This window comes from Gopherus flavomarginatus, chromosome 10 (genome assembly GCF_025201925.1).
Source record: "Gopherus flavomarginatus isolate rGopFla2 chromosome 10, rGopFla2.mat.asm, whole genome shotgun sequence".
In the NCBI taxonomy this organism is placed as follows: domain Eukaryota; kingdom Metazoa; phylum Chordata; order Testudines; family Testudinidae; genus Gopherus; species Gopherus flavomarginatus.
Genome location: NC_066626.1, coordinates 21,759,184 through 21,781,668, shown reverse-complemented (window position 1 = coordinate 21,781,668; position 22,485 = coordinate 21,759,184). Strand labels below are relative to the sequence as shown.

The following is a 22,485-nucleotide window of genomic DNA, read 5'->3' as shown; positions in this document are numbered from 1 at the left end:
TGCTTTTGATACAGATATATTAATATTGACTCAAGAAACTGTCCATAAATACTGAAACTTTGAAAATGCTAAGCCTTATATTAAAAAAAGCAAACAAAAAAACCCCTAGAGTTAACTGGCCATTCTCAACATGACAAAAGTTTTGCTAGTTTAAAACAAAAATTTCCATGGACACTTTTTCCCAAACAAAAAATCTATAGAATTGTGTGTTTCCTAGCCAGAAACCCACACATCCTTTACTGTATGTTTCCTAACTGCAATATGCAAAGGTTGAAAATGCCTAAATCCAAGTAAGTATCCATATATTACTTTACAGCAACACAGGTGTACATATTGATATGTGCAGATGAAGTTCCTGCCCCATTGGGCTTGAAGTCTCAAGTTAGCTTTAAGACATACTAGCATAGTTTGCTACCGCCTCTGGAAAAAAACATAGGTGGGACAGACCTTTGCCTCTTCAGTCTGCTCCTGGTGGTTCCCCTTGTTCCTGGCAGTGTGGCTTCATTGGAGCTGTGCTTTCCAAGCTGACTTTCGGGGTAGGTTTGAGAGGGCTCAGCAGGGAAAACTGTACAGCCTCCTACTGTATTTTCCTGGATTGAGGTGAGAGGAGGGTTTTGGTGGGGGAGGGGCGGCAGCAAAGCCAATTCCCAAAGGAAGGAATGTTTGGGCTGCTTTTGGAGGGGTCAGGAAAGTGTAACCTGTGGGAAATGGTAGGAGACACAACAGTGAAGAGCATGAAAGCTACTCTGGGAAGGTGGGTTTCCCAGCAGCGGGGTATACGTGTAGGGCAGTGTTCATGAGGAGAAAGGTGTTTGAGGGCTGGGGTCCCTGCAGAGGAACGAGCTGGGCTTAGGGTGTTCTATCTGTTGGTGGAGGATCCTCCATAGGGAGGAAGGTGCTGGGGCTGAGTGTCCCTCAGTAGGGTATTGATGTGGGCTGCAATGGGTTATTTCCAAGGGGTTCTCTGTTCTGTAGCTGGATTCTGAACCTGTCACAAAGGCCTGACGTGGCTGCGGAATCTGTGGCTGAAGCAGGTAAAGGCTGCTCTGGGAAGCCACAACCATGTACAAGATAAGACACTCTTCACTTCCCACAGACCAGCAGCTCTATTCCTGGTTCGGTCAGTACCAGGGATAAGTAAACTCCTGTCCATAGGCTGATAGGCACTGCCATCCTGTAGTAGGGGAGAGAAAATCCCTTCTCCAAGCCTCTGACCCAGAAGAGAGGCTTCTCCCCTCAGCTTTACCAGGAAGCCACCCCTTGTTTCCTAGGCCTAATATCTCCTACTAGCCTATATCTCCCTTTAAAAGCTCCCCACTCCTACAGCCTCAGCTCTCCCTATCCCAAATGCACACAATCTCCACCCAAGTCCTGCAGGTCTCTGTTCCTTCAGCCTGTCCCCTTACCAGTGCCAAGCCCACCAATCACAGGCCCATCTACCCCAGTTCCCAGTCCGCTGCTGTTGGACTCTCCTGTCCACTGGGAGGGGCTGGTGGGTGCCCCTCTTGCCAGATCCTGGTAGTGTTGCCTCTGTATGTGTCAATTTTTCTGTTCATTTTCTTTCTGGTGTTTTCTCTCTCTCGTTTTTTCCTCCTTCCTTTATGTCTCAAGGATTCCCACTCCCCAACAAGGAATGGCAGGCAGCTAATTTGCATGGAGCTACTTGGTTTTACTCACAGCAACAAAACATCTTTTGTAGTTGGGGGGAAGGTAGGGGGGAAGCAGTGTGGGTCTGTGTCCGATTCGGGCAGCTCTCTTCATCGTCTCTGCTACTGCTTCCACCCCATGCTGAGAATAGATTAAACTGATGTTCCTCCCAGTGGTCTGGATTGAGAAACTACCCCATCCCCTTATCTTTCATACCCTGCCAGCTCTTCACTACACTTTGGGTGATAGCTGCCTGCCTACTTCCCCATCTACTGATAAACTCTGGCGCACTCCTCCCCCTACACCCATCCAACAAGCAATCTGTTCAGGAGACCAGGCAGTCTGTCCTTTTCTCTATCACGTAGTGATGGAACCTGGCTGTAACGGGGTGCTGCAGCAACTGCACTGCCCTTTATAGGCTCTTTGCTAAAGAAACTTCATTTGCCTGGTCTAGACAAAGCTTTCTGAGCCCAGAATAAATTGCAACAAATAGCCCATCAGAAATAATTATCTTCTTACAGCAGCACATGTTGAGATCTGATTAGTGAGCGTTAAAGGCACTGTTTAAAACAAGCTGCTTTATTGTTTAATTGTAGGTAATGAGCTGGATACGACTAACCAGCAAAGAAGAATGAAGGTATGATCTTTTCCCCTGCACAAACCTCAATGTTTGTCGGCTTTTTTTCTGGCAGTATGAACTGTTACTTCTGCTACTTTGAGTAAAATAGCTGACAGCCTCCAGCACCTTTCTCAGGCAGTATATTCACTTTAAATAAATCAGTGGAGATGCGTGTTCCATGGGCCCCTGACAGGGATGAACACAAACAGTAATGCTAACTATCCAGAAAGATTAGCAGACATTTAACATTTAGGGTTACATCCTCATCTGCAGCAATGCAAAGGGGACTGAAAGCTGCCTTAAGGCAACAGCTGAGGGGTTCCCCCTGTGGTGGGAACTCTCAGCAAGCATAGGAGTTCGCAGAGTTAGGAATACACTGGATCAGATCAATGGTCCAGCTAATTTGGCATACTCCCACCAACAGTGGTCTGTATCAGATGCTTCAGAGAAAAGTGCAAGAATCCTTGAATAGGCAGTTATGGGATAACCTGCCTCCAGGGAAGGTTGCTTCCTAACTTCCAATAGCAAAAAGAAAGTTTAAGCCCTGAAGCAAGGGAGATGATATCCCTCCCAAGCTGAGAGTTTTGGTTTTATTTAAAGAGAAGCCGCTGATCCAATACCTCCCCCATCCCAAGCCCTCACTATCTTTGCATTTAGGAACCATTGCTGCTTCTAGTTAGTTTTTAATATAGCAGTTTAAACTAAATGTTTGGGTTTATGGTAGAGGTTGCCTAGTTTTCCAATCCAATTACATTTAGTGCAGTGAAGAGACACAGATTTATTTGTTGTGAAGGCCAAGACTATAATTGGGTTAAAAAAAGAACTAGATACGTTCATGGAAGATAGGTCCATTGATGTCTATTAGCCAGGATGGACAGGGATGGTGTCCCTAGCCTCTGTTTGCCAAAAGCTGGGAATGGGCGACAGGATGAATCACTTGATGATTACCTGTTCTGGGCATTCCCTCTGAAGCACATGCCATCGGCCACTGTCAAAAGAAAGGATACTGGGCTGGATGGACCTTTGGTCTGAGCCAGTATGGTGGTTCTAATGTTCTTATTTGTGTTTTGGGAAGCTGGTAGTCAAGGTCTATTTTTTTTAATGGGTTGGCATTCATGAAACTGTTTACAATTCAGATTACTTAGCCATATTTGTCATATTTCAAATGTGTCTTCCATACAGTGTCTTCAGTGTTCTGCTTACAAGGTGATTGTGAACCATTCAGCACGTGTTAGGCTAATGAGGTTTCTCTAGTTTTTCCGAATGACTCTTTTGTTACCATTAAGGAGGCATTTTGTTCCCAGTGAGGTGAGGTGATTGGCTGCTGGTCTAAAAGGCAGAACATTCTGCATCACCATCCAAATAGCTGCTTATTTTCCCCCTTCCATTTGGTATAATAGTGGTAATGTTAATAGAATGCACTTTTGATCTCTCCAAAAGACTGTAACCACCTCAAAAATCAATGTTTGCTTTTCCTTGGCATCCATTTTCCAGCCCTATTGACAGCTAACAGAGCACAAACTTCCATTCTGTAATTGTTAAACAGGACATTAGTCTAAGCTAATTAAATGTCTCCCTTTCCCCAAGCCCTTTTCTAATGAAGAAAGACAAGGCTTGCAGGAGGAAGAAATTCGTAGTTGTATTGTGATCACTTCACTTTGAGGTACCAGATATGAAGGCAATGGAGAATAAAAACATACACGTAATGGATCTTCAGATCCAATCTTTAGTCATTTTTCCAAAGGTACCTATGCGGTCTATGTCTTCTACACTGTGGCAGCGGTTGTACAGCTTTTGATGCCAATAAAGTATAATTGAACTGGATTTGTAGCTCTGCTCTTTAGGCTGTGTACACGTAGGGCAGCGTATAGAGTACTTACACTGCATGTCCCCCAGCACGGGTATGAATATCAATGTAAGATGAGGCACCGCTTAGCCAATTAGGATAGCAACAAACCTGGACCTTAGGGTATATAACCTACATGGCGCTCTACCTGCTCAAGCTCTGCCTCCCCTATTTTGCTACTATTTTTAGCAGTGTAGAGTCCCGCTGCCTCCCTGCTGCTGGAGCCTTTCCCTGCCACCAGGAAAGGCTCTGGCAGGGAGGAGGCAGCGGTGAAAGGCTGTATCCTGCTGTGCGTTGCTATATGTACCATACACGCCACCAGCAGTGCAGACAAGGCCTTAGTTAAATGGTAATGGTTATTATTTGTTTTTCAGTAGCTCTGGGGGCTCTAACTGAGATCAGAGCCGCATGAGACTAGGTGCTGGGGGGGACACATCATGAGAGACCAAAAAGTTTACAATCTAAATGAGTAAGACAGACAAAGAGTGGGGAGGGGAAACAGAGCCACGGAAAAGTGGAGTGACTTGCCTAAGGTTACAAAATGGAGCAGTGACAGAGCCCAGGTCTACTAGTGCCCAGTCTATCACCTAGACCATGGTGCCTCCCATTATAAATACAAATGCTTATACTTTAGTTTGGACTTAATGATTTCCTGTGCTTGTTCTTTTAAGACTTTCTACAGGCTTGCTTTGGATATCGTGGTCATGAACAGGGTGTGCAAGATATTCCGGAAGGGACTGATGGGGTTCAGGGGATTTCAGTTCATTGATATGACTGCCCAGGAATCCCTTATCTTTGGTATGGAAGAAGTAAGGGATTTTACAACATAGAATAAAATCATCCTCTTCCTTTTTTTATAATGATTTCTCTCTGTGTTCTGTTCAAATGTGGCAGTTATCCAGGCTGCTGTGAGCATTTACATCAAAGTCTGACCAATTGCCAGCACAGAAAAGGCTCAGTTCTAGGAACCAGTGGCATCCTCCTGATTCTGCATTGCCCACTATGTATATTTTAATTTAAATATATTGTTTTTCTCAGTAAATCTGATGGGCTTTTATTTTAAATCCTTTCCAGTGTGTGTGTGTTTTTTATCAAAGAGGTGAACTAAAGTTAAAATATGTTTGTACAATAGTTTTTCAGAAACTTGCCCTGTCACTGAAATGTTTGTGTATTTCACTAGCTCTGTGATATTTCTAATGTAATCAATGCCTCTCCCTTTTCATTACCCCTCTTTTATTCAGGACAAGAAATATACCAAACTGTCCTTCGACCACAATGAATTCAAGATCAGAAAGGTCTGAATGCACTTTCTCTTGTTTTTTACAGCCAGGTTTCCTTTCATCTACAGTGCAAGACACTGAAATATGTTAAGGGTCCCCATGCGAGAGGAGCAGGAATTTGTGAGTTCCAGCAAACACAATGGGGAACTCACTCCTGTCGTGCAAGGACACGTCAATTGTCCATCTATTGAACCCTGTTTGTTATTTGACATGTCCTTCTGAATACTTCCAAGGGAACCATTTCACAACATTTACAGATATATAGAATTTAACAGTGTGACATAAAAACAAGCAATTTAATCAAAACAATTATTCAGAAAATATTGTGCCTGCACAGACTTTGTTTAGTTATGGGCAGGGATATCTCAACCACTGTAAGTTGTTTTCCTTGTCTGTGCTTGGGCTTTGCATTGGACCACATAAATTGGTTTCTGGACACTGATGGCTGAGTTTCAAGTGAAATGGAAAACAGACAATTTGGTATTAGTTCTATTATGTCTCTGGAAGATGACACTGTTCAGGCTTCTGGAGTGCAGGTTCTTTTTTTTTTTTTTTTTTTTTTTTTTTCCCATTTGAGACTCCTTAATCTAATGAGTGTGTGATGTTTTGCCAGGATCACTTTCCTCTCAGGGCAATCCAGATAACCAAGAAGAAACCAGAATGGAGAACTGAGAAGGAAATAAAGCTGTTACGAAGCTGGTTGCAGTTTGTGGAAAGCTACCAAAAATATAGCCTGAATCTGCAGCTGCTTCTGGCTAAAGTGATTCGCTTTGAACGGTAAAGGTCCTTCTGGGGAGGTGTAATATTTCTTTAAAGCTGTTTTTAGAATTGTACATATTTCAAGCTTCCAAATGATACCTTTTTAGCCAAAAATTAGAACAATTACATGGATAACTCTCCATTTATCTTCAGTCTATGGTGTGTCTATTGAATGTACATTAGCCTGAATGATGACTTTGTGTTTTTGCTGTCTTTATCTAATTTACTCTGTGTAGTCGGTGACATACTGATCTGTCTCTCTCACTCTAGAGTGATATTTTTCAACGCTGATCAAAGAATTTGGACATTCAATTCTCATAAATATTAGTAGGAATTGGACATCCAAATCCCCTAGGGAACTTTGAGATTTCAACCAAAAATGTCACAGGAGAAACTTTTCAGGTTTAAATTTTATGTGTCTCCCACTTCTTGCTCTTTGGTCCTTCTTGCCTTTCTCTTAGAGGGTTGCATTCAGACTCTGGTCATGTATATGGTATTAAAGGAGGTACATTAATGCTGCAAAAACAAAAGCAGCATTAATGGTGTTCCTACGTAGAATGCCCTCTCCTGCCTGAATTTATTCCTGCCAGGAGTAGAAGACTGTGTTCTCCACAAAGCACGGGATGTCACGGTCAGGGAGTGCACACTAAAATGTGTTAACTATGTCCCATGACCTTCATGTTGGAAATCATTCCCCATGGCTCTGGAGCCAAATGTGAACTCCACATGGGATGCTACCTTCGAGTGGGTTTGAGCCCGGCTGTGCACGCCTTCCTCTGAATATGGCCATTGGTGTGTATTGTGGTGGAGGCTCCCCTCTCTGCTAGGTTTTTCCAGGCTTTGAGGAGGCATGAATTCACCGAGAAATCATTCCAACGTACAGATCTATCCCAGCATCTTCAGTAGCATGTAGAAAGCCCCACTGTTGTTGCAAAAAGCTGAGAGTCCATGGGAATATGTCATAGGTCCAAGAGGCATAAAAGGAGCTTCTGTCTCAGTTACAAAGATTCTCAATGACCCCTTCATCCTCAGCCCGTTAGTCCTAGATTAAGGGATCCTCTTCCCATTGAGCAGGGGCTGATTCTTATGTGTGGCGCAGGCTCATAGGGATCATGCACTCAGGCTGCTGCTTGGGCCTAATCCTGAGCTTCAGCTCCCTTTGGGCTTCCTGGATTCCTGCAGCGCAGCATGTGCCCTCTCCTGCAGCTCACGCAGTCCCTTCTTGGGTGGCATCCTTCCACTCATCCCGTTGGAGAAGAGTTGATAGCAGGAATTAGGGGCCAGTTCTTGGGCCAGTCAGGGCTCTATGGGGGTAGAGAAAGCCATCATCTTCTTCCTGACCATCCTCCTAGCTAGATAGGGCTTTGGAGCCAGGGCCTGCTTTCACCGCACAAGTGCTGATCTGTGAAGTGGGGCTCCACGTTTTATTCCTGGATGATGATGATGAGTGTTTTGATATCCTTACAGATTTCATGGAATTTAAGGCCAGCAGGGACCATTATGATCATCTACTCTGTCCTCCAACATAACACGGACCATCAAATTTGCCCCAGTGACTCCTGCATCTCACTGCAGTGCCTTTAGAAAATATCAGTCTAATGTTTTTCATCTCTAGTTTCATTTGCTATTTCTCCCTCTTTTGGCCAGCACTCTTTTCTCCTATCTGGAAGAACAGAGAAGTTTCCTCTATATAGTGAATTCTTCCATAGAGTAATCAGGGTTTCATTGTTAAGTGATGAGTTGCCTCACAGTGTGCCCCATAGTTACATATATTATGGTGGTTTTATTTCATTGCTTGATTGCATTATACAAATTTTAATTATATATGTTTCCATGAGGGCAGTGGCTCCTCTTCTCTCATAATTCTAGAAATCCCTTCACTTTTCCCACTTCAATATCAGCTCCTCTACAGACCTTGACATCTCAGCCACCAGCCTTCTCACCAACGGAGGTCTGGATTGGACTATTTTTGCAGCTCCTTCATTGATGGTGATTACTGTAGAGTAAGCTGAGGCACTCCTTCCTAGAAGATGGGCACAACTCTTTGGCAAGGCTGGCCCTGAGAAGTGATTGACAGGGAACAGGAACTGAACTCAGGTTGCAGAGGCAAATACCAAGAACATTCTTTGATCAGTTCAAGCACATATGTTCCTGATTTCTTATATCTCTTATATAAATAAAACAGATGTCAGCAGATATCTGCCAGATAAAGTCACTCTGAGTTAGAAAATAGAACCTCCAACAGTTCTGGAGGTTCCAGTTCATTACAGAGCGAGACCCTAGCTGCCAAGTGGCTCCAAACTCCCTAAAAGATTAGTGATGGTAGGGAGGGAGTTTGACCAGGAGAAGTCCCAGTGCAGGCCTGTTTTTTCTGCTGGATAGGAATAGAATTGGTATTCCTGTGTTCTAGGTTTGGACGCAGGAGAGTCATCATAAAGAAGGGGCACTGGGGCAACAGTTTCTACTTCATCTACTTTGGTACTGTTGCCATTACTGAAGATGAGGATGGAAGCAGTGCCTTTACAGACCCAGATCCAACTTTGCTTCGGAAAGGTGCTGGATTTGGAGTGAGTGGTGTTTATAGTAAAACTCCTGTTCGTCTTAGCGTGGGAGGGGAGCTGTATGCTTACTAAAAAGTAAAATAAATAAGCAAGAGTTTTGGAAGGCAGATAAACCCTCATGCTTCAGCACTTATGCTAAGCTAACTACTGGGTGTTAGGAGGAATCTTTCCCTGGGAGCAGGTTATCCCATAACCACCTTCTACAGGGTTTCCTCTGAAGGATCTGGTATTGGTCACTGTTGGTGACAGGGTGCTAGGTTAGATGACTATATAATGTCTCCCAACAAAGTCAATATTTGGTGTATGAAGTTGGAGAATGAACTCCCAGCTGTATCTCAGTTTTTCCTTTTTCTTTGTATATAGGAAGTTGCTCTTTTAAAGGACAGGCGGAGAATTGCTACAGTTGTCTGTATGGAGGAAACAGAACTATTGGTAGTGGATAAAGAGGACTTTTTTGCTAATAAATTAGATGAGGAGCTTCAGAAAGAATTTCAGTATCGTTTCAGCTTCTTCAAGTAATTTCTTCCACTAAGATCACTCACTCCTGCCTCTGCCACTTCATTTTTACTTGCTGAATTGTTTGGCTAGTCAAGTACAGTATGAGCAATTCTAATACCAACAAGTGCCCAGACAGTGTAGTAACCTCTGCTGTATGCATGATTTTCCTGCCTTCCTGAAGATGTTACTGGAAATGAAGTAGCAGTCGTTCTAGAGCAGAGGTGGGCAAACTACAGCCCGCGGGACTCTCCTGCCTGGCTCCTGAGCTCCTGGCCCAGGAGGCTAGCCCTTGGCCCCGCCCCTGCTGTTCCCCCTCCCCTGCAGCCTCAGCTCACTGTGCCGCCAGCCCAATGCTCTGGGCGGTGGGGCTGTGAGCTCTTGCTGGGCAGCGCAGTTGCAGAGACGCGGCCTGACCCGGTGCTCTGTACTGCGTGGTGTGTGGCTGGCTCCAGCCAGGCGGTGCGGCTGCCTGTCCTGGAGCTCTGGGCGGCGCAGCTGTAGCGCTGCCAGCCACCGGTGCTCCAGGCAGTGCAGTAAGGGGGCAGGGAGCAGCGGGGGTTGGATAGAGGGCAGGGGAGTTCGAGGTGATGGTTGGGGGCGGGGGTGTGGATAGGGGTCGGGGCAGTCAGAGTGTGGGGAATGGGGGTTGAATGGGGTCAGGGATTCCAGGGGGGCAGTCAGGAAGGAGAGGGAGGGTTGGATTGGTTGGCGGGGGGCAGTCTGGGGTGTCCAGCGGCGGTCAGGAAGAAGGGGTGGTTGGATGGGGCAGTCAGGAATGAGAGGAGGGGTTGGATGGGGCATGAGGGGAAGTCAGGGGAGGGGGGTCCGGCAGTGGTCAGGGGACAGGAAGCAGGGGGGGTGGATGGGACAGGGGTCCCGGGGCAGGTGTCATGGAACAGGGAACGGGGGCGGGGAGCTGGATAGGGCAGGAGTTCCAGGAGGCCATCAGGGGGCAAGAAGCAGGGGGGATCAGATAAAGGGTGGGGGCTGAGCCATGCCTGGCTGTTTGGGCAGGCACAGCCTTCCCTAACCAGCCCTCCATACAATTTCGGAAACCCGATGTGGCCCTCAGGCAAAAAACTTTGCCTGCCCCGTTCTAGAGGGATGTGGGTTAATGGATGCTTTTTCTTCATGACTGTTACAGTTCTACAGCTTGATCTCATGTAGTACAGAGTCTTAGGGTATGTCTACACTACGGGATTATTCTGATTTTACAGAAACCGGTTTAAAGAGCCCTTTATATCGATATACAGGGCCTCATTGTGTGGACGGGTGCAGGGTTATATCGGTTTAACACTGCTAAATTCGGTTTAAACATGCAGTGTAGACCAGGCCTTATGTACAGTTGTACTGAAGGAATATTGTGATGTGTACAGTTTTCATTATACCTTGAAAGAAATGGGAGGGAGAAAACCATTTTTGCATTGTAATGAATGCATAGAGCACAAAAGTCTGCTGAAGTTCATGAACATAAGGATGTTTGTGCTTTTATTCCATTAAAAAAACATAATTCTGCTTTTTATATCCACTCTATAAACAATCTTAGAATAATCTAAGGCAAGTTACTGGGGCTCCCTGGATGCGCAGGGGTCTGCCTGCATGGTGTAACTTGCAGAATCAGGACCTAAGCCAGAAAAAGCACCTTTCTTCTATTAGTTGGAACACTAAAAAGATCACATTTTCCTCAGTGACATAAGTTTTTCCTTGAGTCTTTTAGCTGGAATTCAGTGGTCATATGAAAAGATATCTGTATTATTGCCTTTTCAGAGGTCTGGATCTCTTTGCAACATGGCCTGATTACTCAGTAGGGAAAATTGCTAATTACTGCAAAGCAGAGAAATTTCACTATGGACAAGTGGTAGTCCGGGACATCACGGAGTCAGCCAGCATAATATTCATTACGCAGGTATGATCCATCCATCCCAATACTGTTCATCTTGGGCCAGCAGACTAAAACAGTGACCAGCAGCCATTACAGGTGAAAGTGGGGAATGAAGCACTTGCCCAGATACATTGCCTTGGTGATTTTTTTTCTGCTAATGATGTCATGTCTTTATGTAGGGCCAGATTCTGACATCTTTGCTCACACTGTGTGGTACCTTACTCCACCAGAAATCCCACTGATTTTGTGCAGAGTACGTTAATACCAGGGCCAGCTCCAGGCACCAGCTTAGCAAGCAGGTGCTTAGGGCGGCCACTCCGGAGAGGGGCGTCAGGTCCAGCTATTTGGCGGAAATTTGGCGGAGGGTCCCTCACTCCCAGTTGGGGCGAAGGACCTGCCGCTGAATTGCCACAGATGGCGATCGCGGCTTTTTTGGGGGGGGGGGGGGGGGGGCTGATTGGGGCAGCAAAACCCCTGGAGCCGGCCCTGGTTACTATTCAACGTGAATGAGGCTCTCAGAATCTGACCAGTCAACCACGAACTCTTCACAGAAGTAGGGTATATCTACACTGCAATTAAAATCCCACCGCTGGCCCGTGCCAGCTGAGTTGGCTTCACAGGGCTTGGGCTAAGGATCTGTTTAACTGCGGTGCAGATGTTTGGGCTCAGGGTAGATGCCCAGGCTCTAAGACCCTGCAAGGTGTGAGGGTCCTTGAGCTCAGGCTGCAGCCCAGACATCTACACTGAAATTAAACAGCCCTTTAGCTCATGCCCATGTCAGCTGGCATGGGCCAGCTGCGGGTGTCTAATTGCAGTATAAATATACCCTAAGACTCTTCTAAGTTTTGTAAAGCACCTAGTTCATTTTCAGTGCTTAAGAAATATTTATTAATGGTAGTTATCAAAACATGCTGGGGCGGGGGGAAGAAAACTCTTTTGCTATGAATGCCTTACCTGTCCCTGTTCTTGTTCCTTCACTTTGGAACGGATTAATTTCTGTTGCCTCGATGGGAGCACTTGTTTGCACTAGTATATACTCCTGAGGCAGTTGTGCACCGAAAATTAAAAAATCTGCCTCAGACAATTAAAAATTCTGTTCACAAAGTTTTAAAATTCTGCATATTTTATTTGTCAAAATAACACAATATAATCACGCCAGTTTCAATTATTTTGGTAATTTACTTCAAAATATGTGTCAGCAAGTATGTCTGTAATGATACAGACAACAACAAAAAATTCAGGAAACGTTTTTTGAAAAATAGATTCCTTACTAGGCATATTAATACAGAATTTTGAGTAATAACTCATTTAAACTACAACGCAGAACCGTATTTCCTGCACCTCTCAGAAGCAGTGCAAAGGCTTTGGGGAGTCAGAGTAATGGAGGAGCTGAAGGAGAGGGAATTAGTTGCTGGGAAGGAGCCTGGGAGTGAATCTGGAGGGTTGTTGGGTGTGTGGGGGAGAAGTATGGATCAGAGTTTGTTTGTTTTGGGGGGGAGGGCAGTGGGAGGGGATTGTTAGAAAGTTGTGGCGTTTCCCCCATGCAGTCCCTGGCTGACCCCTAGCCTCTCCCATTCAGTCAGGCACAACTGTTCATGTCCCCATTTGCCCATGCATCCTCCCTCCCCCCATCCCCATGTGTCCCTGCACCTTCACTCAGTCACCTTCCGTCCTCATGTGGCCCTGCACTCCCACTCAACCCACCCCTCCCCCGTCCCCATATCCCTGCACCCCCACTCAGCCATCCCCAATCAGCCCAGCAACCCCACTCCCATTCAGCCCCCACTCCAGTCCATCCTCCCCACTAGCCCTTATGAACCCTACTCTATGTGACCCACCAGTCCCATGTGCCTGTCTCTATCTGTCCCTCCCCCATATACCAGTGACTAGCTGAGATGTTTGCCTTCTCTTCTTGTGCCACAGCAGCCCCTGGTGCGCAAAAGGTGTAATTGCAACACCTCTCCCGCAGAATGTATTCTTTGGACAGAAGAAAAATCTGCAGGGGATGTGAATTCTGCACATGCACAGTGGTGCAGAATTCCCCCAGGAGTAAATATAGATGTCATTACCTTGCTAACAGAAAACTGGCTGCAATAGAAATGCCTGAGATAGGCAGGCAGACAGAAGCAAATTTAATGTAAAGGGATCGCACCATAGTTTCTTAAGGGAACAGGTACTAAAATTACTTACAGACATGCAAAAAGTACCCTGCAAATTTTCAGGTGTAATACTGCAATGATCATCCATATTTCCTGATGAGTTACACTGGCTTTGTACACAGAGAGTACTACATATGAAACTATATATATAAATAACAGGTTTATGGAATTTTAATGAAATTCAAATAATTTCTGCCAAGTTGCCTATGGAAAGTGAGTTTAAAATCCACAGAGATACTGAGTTGCAATGTCATCCATTTATTATAACTCTTATTTTTTCCTATTTACCTCTTCTTCCTTTTTGTCACTTTTTGATCCTCATTTATTGAGTCATGTCTGAATATACATTGTAAGATTGTTGGGGCAGGAATTGTTTTTTTACCTGTTCCTGAGTGGTATCTAGCATACTTTTGGACTCTCCGAAATATTTAATAACAATGGCACACTAGCTTGATAACACCAACTTAATGATGCCAATATACAGAACAAAATGATGCAGCGGTAGATGTTTTGTTCAGTCACTGTGCTCAAATCCAGAATAAAAGACAATAATTGGTGTATTTTTAGCATTTATGTGCGCTAAACATTTTGAGATGATGTGGTTTGAATGATTGTTTTATTTTCAGTGTAATATATTGTCACTTGGCAACAAAAAATTATACAAAAATAATTTGGAAGGACATTCCAGGTCCCAAAGGCCTGATTGCCCTAATTCAATGAATTGCTGCTGAACATCTGTATTATAAAGGTCTTATTTAAAGCCCATTGAAGTAGATGGAAAGATTCCCAATTATAAGAATCTTCTGACAGCAAGTGTTCTCTGCTTACACAAGTAGTCCTGCTGTCCTCAGTGTAACTGCTTGTTTGATTTAGGGGTTGTAGGATTGGTTCCTAATGTGCTTAGAGCAGATTTGTTTGCTATATCAGAGATAATTTACAGTATGGACAGTACAATAATCTTTGTAGGAAAAAGACACCTCTCCAGAGATGGGATTATTGAATAATTCTGAAAGGCATTGTCCTCTGATGGAATGAAGCGTTGTCTACACTTACTGGGGGTTTGACATAAGGCAATTGATGCATCGGTGGTCGATTTAGTGGGTCTAGTGAAAACCCGCTAAATCGACCACAGATCACTCTCATGTCGATTCCTGTACTCCACCTGAATGAGAAGTGCAAGGGGAGTTGACGGGAGAACGTCTCCAGTCAACATCGCGTAGTGTGGACCCCACGGTAAGTAGATCTAAGTATGCGGACTTCAGCTACGTGAATAATGTACATGAAGTGGCATAACATAGATCGATCTCCCCCTGTAGTGTAGACAAGGCCTCAGTGTGGGCTGGAAACTAAGTTCTTATCCTGTCAGTGAATTAATAGGTAACTTTTCCAAGATCTCAAAGCTTTTCTGTGTCTGTTTCTCCACTTGTAAAATGAAAATAATGCTTACTTCTCTATCTACCTTGGGGTATTGCAAGGATTATATAATCAATGCTTGCACAGCACTTTGAAGACCTAAAGTTCCACAAGTGTTAAATATTATTAATGAATGGTAGTCCACTGGTAATATAATAATACCTAACTCTTAGTACTGTTCGCCCATAGATCTACAAGTGCTTTAGAAGGTAGATATCATCTGCATTTTACAAGTGGGGAAATCAAGGCACTAGGAAATGGCTTGCCCAAAGCCACATGGCAAGTCAGAGGCAGTGCTGCAGTATTAACTTTATTCTCCTCATCTGTTTTATTAGGGAAAATGTGAAATTTTACGTCTGGTTGATCTCACCACTTGCTCATCCTATCACAAGTGGATCAGTCAGCAAATGGATTTTCCCAAACCCAGTCCTTATTACTCTATGGAGACAGGTATGTTACAGTGATTTCCAGACGTATATAGTTTGGAAAACTTCAGCATTACCAGCCTATAGCTTAGTAGTGAGTGACTCTTAACTTTGTGTTATTCTTATCTGTATTTTTTGTTATAACTTCATGGATTTTAAAGACAGAAGGGACCATCATTCTAGTCTGACTTCCTGTATAACACAGGCCAAGTCAGAACTCAGCAGTGGGAGATAGAGACGGGGGAGTCGCAGATGCTCACAAAACAGAACCTAGCCCTAATCCTATGCTTTTCAGGGTTACAGACATAGGCGCTGGAAGACCCATGGAAAAAAATAGTGGGTGCTCAGCACCCACCAGCAGCCCTGCAGATCAGTTTCTCGCCCTCCCTCTCAGCTCTCCCGCCTGCTTGTGGCCCCACCCATCAGGTCCTCCCACTCCCTTCCAGCACCTCCCGCCCACTGCAAACAGCTGCTCAGCAGTGTGCAAGAGACACTGGGGGGGAGGGGAAAGCAAGGGTGGGGTGTGCTTTGGAGAGTGGGCAGAACGGGGAGTGAAGAGGCAGAGTGGGGGTGGAGCGGGGGTGGGAAGAGGTGGGATGGGGATGGAGTAGGGGTGGTAAGGGGTGGGGATGGGGCATTGGTGGAAGTGGAGTGAGGGCGGGGCCTAGGGCAGGGTGGGGGTTGAGCACCCCTGGGGAAATGAGGAAGCCAGCTCCTGTGGTTACACATACCTCCAAGGCACACAATACAATTGGTCAAAGCCTTGTTTTCTCACTCCCATTCTTGAAAAGCTTATTTCTAGTAGGAAAGAGAATGGGAAGTTGACAATTCACCCTGGTTTCGTTGGCCTCTAGTCCTGGAGCTCCATTGGTGAGCAGGATCTTATTACCATTTCATATTTAAATAGCATGCAAGGTCTCAATCCTGCAAAGGGAGCTGTTCATGCATACTGTTGTGCCCACATCATGTCCTATTAAGTCCATGCAGGAATAAAGACCCATGCTGATGGAGCTCACAGAATTAAATAATTTAGCTTTGACTAGTTATAAAGGAGTTTTCATTTCCTTTCTTTGCAGGCATCACAGGCAGAAAAAGATTCAATAATTTTATGTGGAAGTCCTTTCCTGTGCAGGATCTGAGTAATCTGAAATCACTGTATGTCCCACCTGTTAATCATCAGAAGGATGAAATTTTTGAAAGGCAATACCTGGTTTTAAATAGGAAATATAAAAATACACACACAAAGCTGGAGAAACGGGAGAGAGGTGACAGTAGAAGGTAGGATGAGTTATGGGTCCCTCCATAGATTACTGATCTGGAGCAATAACAGTAGAACCTCCAGGCTTGCTTTCTATACCTGGACTTTAAATAAATAAAGGAAGTTATACCTCCCAAAGTATTTCTGAGACTCACTTCTCATCTCACTAATGGTTAATGCTGGCCAAAGTTTCTTGAATTAAAAGGGTTTTTTTGGCGGGGAACACCTTTTTCAAAAACGATTTTTTGCGTGTGTGAAAAATTTGTCAGTTTTTTTTCTTGTTTTTTGCATTTTTTGTACTTTTTAAACTTTGGAAATGTTAATCTAAAACATTATAAAAAAAGATTGCAATTTTTTATTTCCCAGAACAAAAATATCAATGTTTATGAGAAAAATATTGTGGAGAATGAGAAATTAAAATAAGAAAGATGGTTCAATTCTGAGCGCTTCAAAATGAGAACTTCAAAATTTATCACAAACATATATTTTAATTTTTCGATAAGTTCTGCTTATGGTGGTGAAGCGAATGAAATTACTTTGATGTAAAATGAGATGAAAGTCAGACCCAATGTTGCAAGCACAGAACAGCTTTTACGAAGAAAAAAAGTCACCTCCTTATTATATGATGACTACAGTTTGAGTTTGAGACATATATAAAATAAATGAACTGGCTATACAGAGCAAAGGGAAACAGGATTAGTAGTTGTGATGGTAATGACAGAAAAAGGGGAATGGGTTTCAGATAACATGTTGAATGTGATGGTGAGGCATCCAGGACACCCTAACCCTGATAAGTTTATGGAGGGGATGGTATGATGGGATAGCCTAATTTTGGCAATTAATTGATCTTTGACTATTAGCAGTAAATATGCCCAGTGGGATGTTAGATGGGATGGGATCTGAGTTACTATAGAAAATTCTTTCCTAGGTGTCTGGCTGGTGAGTCTTGCCTATATGCTCAGGGTTTAGCTGATCACCATATTTGGAGTCGGGAAGGAATTTTCCACCAGGGCAGATTGGCAGAGGCCCTGGGGTTTTTCGTCTTCCTCTGCAGCATGGGGCATGGGTCACTTGCTGAAGAATTCTCTGCACCTTGAAGTCTTTAAACCATGATTTGAGGACTTGAGTAGCTCAGATATAGATCAGGGCTTTGTTGCAGGAGTGGGTAGGTGAGATTCTGCAGCCTGCATTGTGCAGGAGGTCAGACTAGACGATCATATTTGTTCCTTCTGACCTTAAAGTCTGTGAGTCTATAGATAGGTGGAGATCACTGACGGTGCTGAAGGGAGAAAGCTGGGGATAGAGAGAGAGACTAGAGTGTCGTCAGCATAGAGGTAGCAGTTAAAGCTATGTGAATGAATAAGGTCACCCATGGAGAGAGTCTAGAACAGTGCTGGGCAACCTGCGGCCCGTCAGGGTAATCTGCTGGCAGGCTGCCAGACAGTTTGTTTACCTTTGCATGGCCGCCCACAGCTCCCAGTGGCCACAGTTTGCTGTTCCTGGCCAATGGGAGCTGTGGGAAGTGGTGGCAAGCATGCACCTGTGGCCCATGCCACTTCCCGCAGCTCCCACTGGCCGGGAATGGTGAGCTGCGGGAGGTCGGGCAAATGTAAACAAACAGTCTGGAGGCCCACCACTGGATTATCCTGATGGGCTGCGTGTGGCCCGCGGGCCGCAGGTTGCCCACCACTGGTCTACAATGAGAATAGGGAGTGCAGGGCACTCGGGGACTTAAACAGGGAAAGGGAGGAAGGAGGTGTGGCATCCAAAAAGTTGCTCCAGAAACAGTTATAAGGATAAGAAGAAAAGCAAGAATGTACCAAGCTAGAGACACCTTGGAAGAAAAGGTTATGAAGGAGGCGGGAACTCATCTGTGTCAAAGGTAGCAGAGAAATCTAAGAGAATAAGGACAGAGGAGAGGCTAATGCATTTGACTGTATTAAATGACAAAGTTGTTTAAATTCTATTCCTGTTGGTTTGTTAGATGTGAAAAACAATTACCTTGGTTGAGGTGGTGTCACAATAAATACCTGTAAAAGATGGTTCAAAATAAGTTAACATTTTTGTAGATATGATGACTTCAGTGATGATGAGAAAGAAGTCATTCAGAAAGAAATATCAGGGTTGTTCCGGAAGAAGCTAACTGTTCTCACACCACATGGAGAAATACCCACTGCTTTTGCCACAGCAATTTACACTAGGGTCAATGAAGTGCATAAAGGGGAACTCCTGGTGAGTACATCCAGAAGGGAAAGTTGCTGTTATAAGTTTGTGTCTTATCTAGCAGCAAAAATTCTTCCAACCTCACAGTCACGCAAACCCTGAAAGGCTACACATTCCTGTTCCTCCAAATAATTATGAAGTAGAGAACTTGTGCAAATCAGCTCTTCATGTCTCATGGTCCATATATTTAGTAAACAGTCCTGCAGTAGAAGACTTCTTTGTGGAAGAGATGGCATGGAATGCTTTGAGAAATTCTATCCCTGCTGAAGGGAACAGATTGCCCCAAAGAATCATATATACTTTCCAAGTCTGTGGATCACAGAAAACCCTCAACATTTCCAAGGCTGGCTGTCTTAGAAGCTGTTTCCTGTTATCTTAAGGCCATGGGGTTATTACCTTACATAAGAGATGACATATGATCAGTGTTGTGATATTACTTCATACTTCTAGTGCAGAGTGAGAGATGATGCCATTTGACCTAATGGAGGACAGTTTCTGCATAACCACAAACTCTGGGCTGTTGTGTTCCACTTATTAAGATAGCCAGGGAGGAGCATACCTGGACTCCATGATCTTTGCTTGCCTTGGTTATCCCCTAAGAATTCTCTGCTGATGGAGATCCTATGGAGTCCAGGCAGAAACTTACATCTGCTTCCCCTCTGACAAAAACCATGAGGGAGAGCAGCCAGTGATAACGCCAGTTGCTCTTCCTCAAGATGAATTTCCTCTGGTGTCCAGGTTGGTGCAGGGATGTGGTAATTGAGACCTTCCCGGCCTTGCTTGGGTGACTCTTCTAAACAATGTTTATAAGTAGTAAAATCTCCGTCAAAATCTAGAAAAAAATCACTAATTAACCATAAACAATTTCCAAAATGACAAATTCTTAAACTACCTCCTAAATGATATATATATTTAAAATTTTACTGTCAGATTCTGCATGACTCAACATGAACAACATATTCAGATGTGTATGTACCGGTACACCAATCCAGAGTACACGGTGATGTGCAGATAGCTCTTTATTGTTTTGTTTACCCGGCAGGGGATAAGCCAGCATCTTCTACCTGAAGATAAGCAAGATGATCGGAGCATGGTTTTGGTCAGTCAGGGAGCTGAGATCATTCGGTTGAAAAAGGAGAAATTTGAGGAATTAGCAGATCATACAACAATAATGAAATTACACAAATTACAGCCCAAGTATCCCAGGTAAGTGAAATTAACATGTCTGAGCAGAGACATGTACTCATGAACTACGGCTCAACAAAACAAAAAAGCTTGTTGGCTATCATTTACCCAAACTCATTCTCACTTAGAATTCAAGGGTGAAATTCTGGCTCTGATTAAATCAATGGGAGTTTTACCATTGACTGAAATGAAGATAGGCTTTCACCAAGTGTCTTTGATCCTTTTCAGTGACAATGAGCTGTGTCAAAGCTTTCTGGAACAGAACCACTGGAAAATATTCAAGAAAGATCTGATAAATCTTTTCCTGGAGAGAAAACTCACAATGATGGCAAGTTCTCAGCATGTGAAGGCCAAGAAAGATATTTATAGTTCCTGGAGCGTGAATAAAGCAGGTATTCTAGACCTGACCACTACCCATCATCATCTTCCAACAGGCACTCAAGGACTACAGCACGGATACGTCCCTGTCCACATAGGACAGGGAAAGGATTCTGAGGGCCTGCCAAATATTGAGCTAAGGTTGATTCATGGTATTGCTGTACCACGGCCTAGTTTGAAAGGATTGTTCTAGTGAGTTTGAGGAAATCAGGCCGGTGGGTTCAATAGCATAGATGCAGCTTGAGAAGTCCAAAAATGAAACCGCAATTTTTTTATTTGAATGTTACAAAAATACTTGAATTTTAAATAAAAGTAGTTTTCACCCAATTTCTATGCAACAAGTAAATGTTCCTGCCTGGATTTCTGCTGTGAACTCTGAAGTAAACTTATTTTTCACTGTGGTAATCTAATTTCTATTAGCTTTGAGAAGGAAACCTGTTTTCACCATTTTGTTGTTCTCCGCAAGATGGATATTTTTATATAAGGTTAAGATCTTCTGTTATTTATATTTGATCCTAAGATACCTTCACATTCTAAAAAATATATTTAATACAAATAGAAATTGAACAAAGATTTTAACATGTCTCTGAGTTCAGTTGATTAGGAAGCCATGTAAAGTTTAAAGTGTTCATTGACTACTGCTGTAGTTTTTGTTGTGCTTCAGTATGTTTGAGATGCTGATAATATGGCTTAAAGTTTAGACTGTTAAAATGTGCTTCACACAGTCTTACGTGTTTGAGTTTTCAACACTGCCGATGAAATTTTAAATTAAAGTTTTCAATTAAATACAAAATAATAAAAAAATTTCATTCATATTTTTAAATATCATAATGTGTGATCATTATTATGAAGAGTGAGATTTTAGAAATACAACAGCAGACTGAAAAGATGTGCTCTTTCCCCATGTCTTCCCTCTCAAAAGCAGTTTTGTGAACTATTCGCCATTTATGTCAGGCTTGCACCAGCAAAATATATTTCTGGTACCTTAGTCAACATAAAACAGATTGAGGCCCTGATCCTGCAAAGATTTATACGTGCTTAACTTTACGCAATGTGAATAATCCTAATTAGGTCAACATGACGTCTCACAATGCAAAAGGTTAAGCATGTGAATAAGTCTATGCAGGATTGAGGCCTAAGCTGTATCAGTATTTTTCTCTGTGCTAGCTATACAATGTAGTGTATGAAAACACATGTATGCTAAGGCTGAAAATGATCAAATAGTATTTTTATCTCAAAGGATGTGAATAAGTTAGTAAGACAAGATATGGTTTTAAAGAAAGAATATCCTCTTAAAATGTATTTGCACAAATGTTAGTTTCCAAGAGAATTAGTCGAAAATGAGGAAACCTTTTCTTTTGTCATAAACGATTAAAAGCATGAAAAAGGAAAAATGTGAGGTGAAGGTGCATGCTGATCTCTCAAAAGGAAAACAGTTTGAAGAGCTGATGATTCAATGAGTCTGATCTTGTAATTTATGTGTATCTGTTACTTCTGTGGAAATTGCATGCCTGAGGACTTTAGAATTGTACCTTTGGTTAGGCCACCTATAGGAATACATATCCTAAGTGGCTATAATAACAAACCATACTGAAAATGGGGGTGGGGAAGCCTGGAAGGTGGATGGAAAATGTAGCTTGTCTGTTCCAACAGGTTCTATGGTTCATGGGCTGAGATGAAGGACATTAATCATGATGAATGCAGTATGGTGTAAATTTTTGATGTAGGCTTTAGAGTTCTCCACATGTTAGCTGACCCAGTTTTGTGCATGGGCAATTAATATATTTCTGACATTCTGTTGTCCGAGGAAAACTAATCTTGAGAGATATCACTTAAAAACATCCAGTAGAGCACTGAAGTCTCTTGTACCTTGAATCATCATAACAAAGAAAATTAAAATGAGGCAACAGAGAATTTACTGACAGGAGCATATGAACAGAGGTGAGATACTGGAAGAAATTGTGGGTCTGATTTCCCCAATGCTGGGCAGTTGTAATAGATTTTTTTTTTAAACCACACCAAACTTGTCTAACTTGTTCATAGTATGAATCCAGGTGATTCTTTGATAAATAACTATTGGATCATTTTCATTCTAAATTACATATGTATTTTCATACACAGTCTTCTACTGTTAATTCATAAATATTCCATCCGCTCAATTCCCAATAGTTCAGTTCTTTAGTGCAGTTACAGGCAGGGCCGACGCTTCCATTTAAGTGACCTAGGCGGTCGCCTAGGGCACTAGGATTTGGAGGGGGGGCGACATTTTGCCATCCTCGGCGGCAATTCGGCAGCGGGAGGTCCTTCCGCGCTCCGGGTCTTTGGCGGCAATTTGGCGGCAGGTCCTTCACT

General features: G+C 43.4%; 1 protein-coding gene across 1 annotated transcript; it reads left to right on the top strand.

The window, feature by feature from the left end:
* Positions 1 to 258: 258 nt before the first annotated feature.
* CNBD2 (cyclic nucleotide binding domain containing 2) lies at positions 259 to 20,914 on the top strand. Its single transcript, XM_050969605.1, has 13 exons — positions 259 to 1,120; positions 2,244 to 2,284; positions 4,784 to 4,921; positions 5,354 to 5,407; positions 6,006 to 6,169; positions 8,562 to 8,718; positions 9,076 to 9,227; positions 10,978 to 11,116; positions 15,000 to 15,114; positions 16,166 to 16,367; positions 18,417 to 18,579; positions 19,613 to 19,776; positions 19,984 to 20,914. The coding sequence occupies exons 1-13, from the start codon at positions 1,063 to 1,065 to the stop codon at positions 20,324 to 20,326; spliced, it is 1,890 nt and encodes a 629-aa protein (XP_050825562.1). The 5' UTR covers positions 259 to 1,062; the 3' UTR covers positions 20,327 to 20,914.
* Positions 20,915 to 22,485: the final 1,571 nt, after the last annotated feature.

Excerpts from the sequence above, each read along its gene's own strand:
- CNBD2 (XM_050969605.1), top strand. The coding sequence starts at position 1,063 with ATGTACAAGATAAGACACTCTTCACTTCCCACAGACCAGCAGCTCTAT. Across the intron at positions 16,368-18,416 it reads GAGAGAGGTGACAGTAGAAG|ATATGATGACTTCAGTGATG; the intron begins GTAGGATGAGTT and ends ACATTTTTGTAG. Across the intron at positions 19,777-19,983 it reads TTACAGCCCAAGTATCCCAG|TGACAATGAGCTGTGTCAAA; the intron begins GTAAGTGAAATT and ends GATCCTTTTCAG.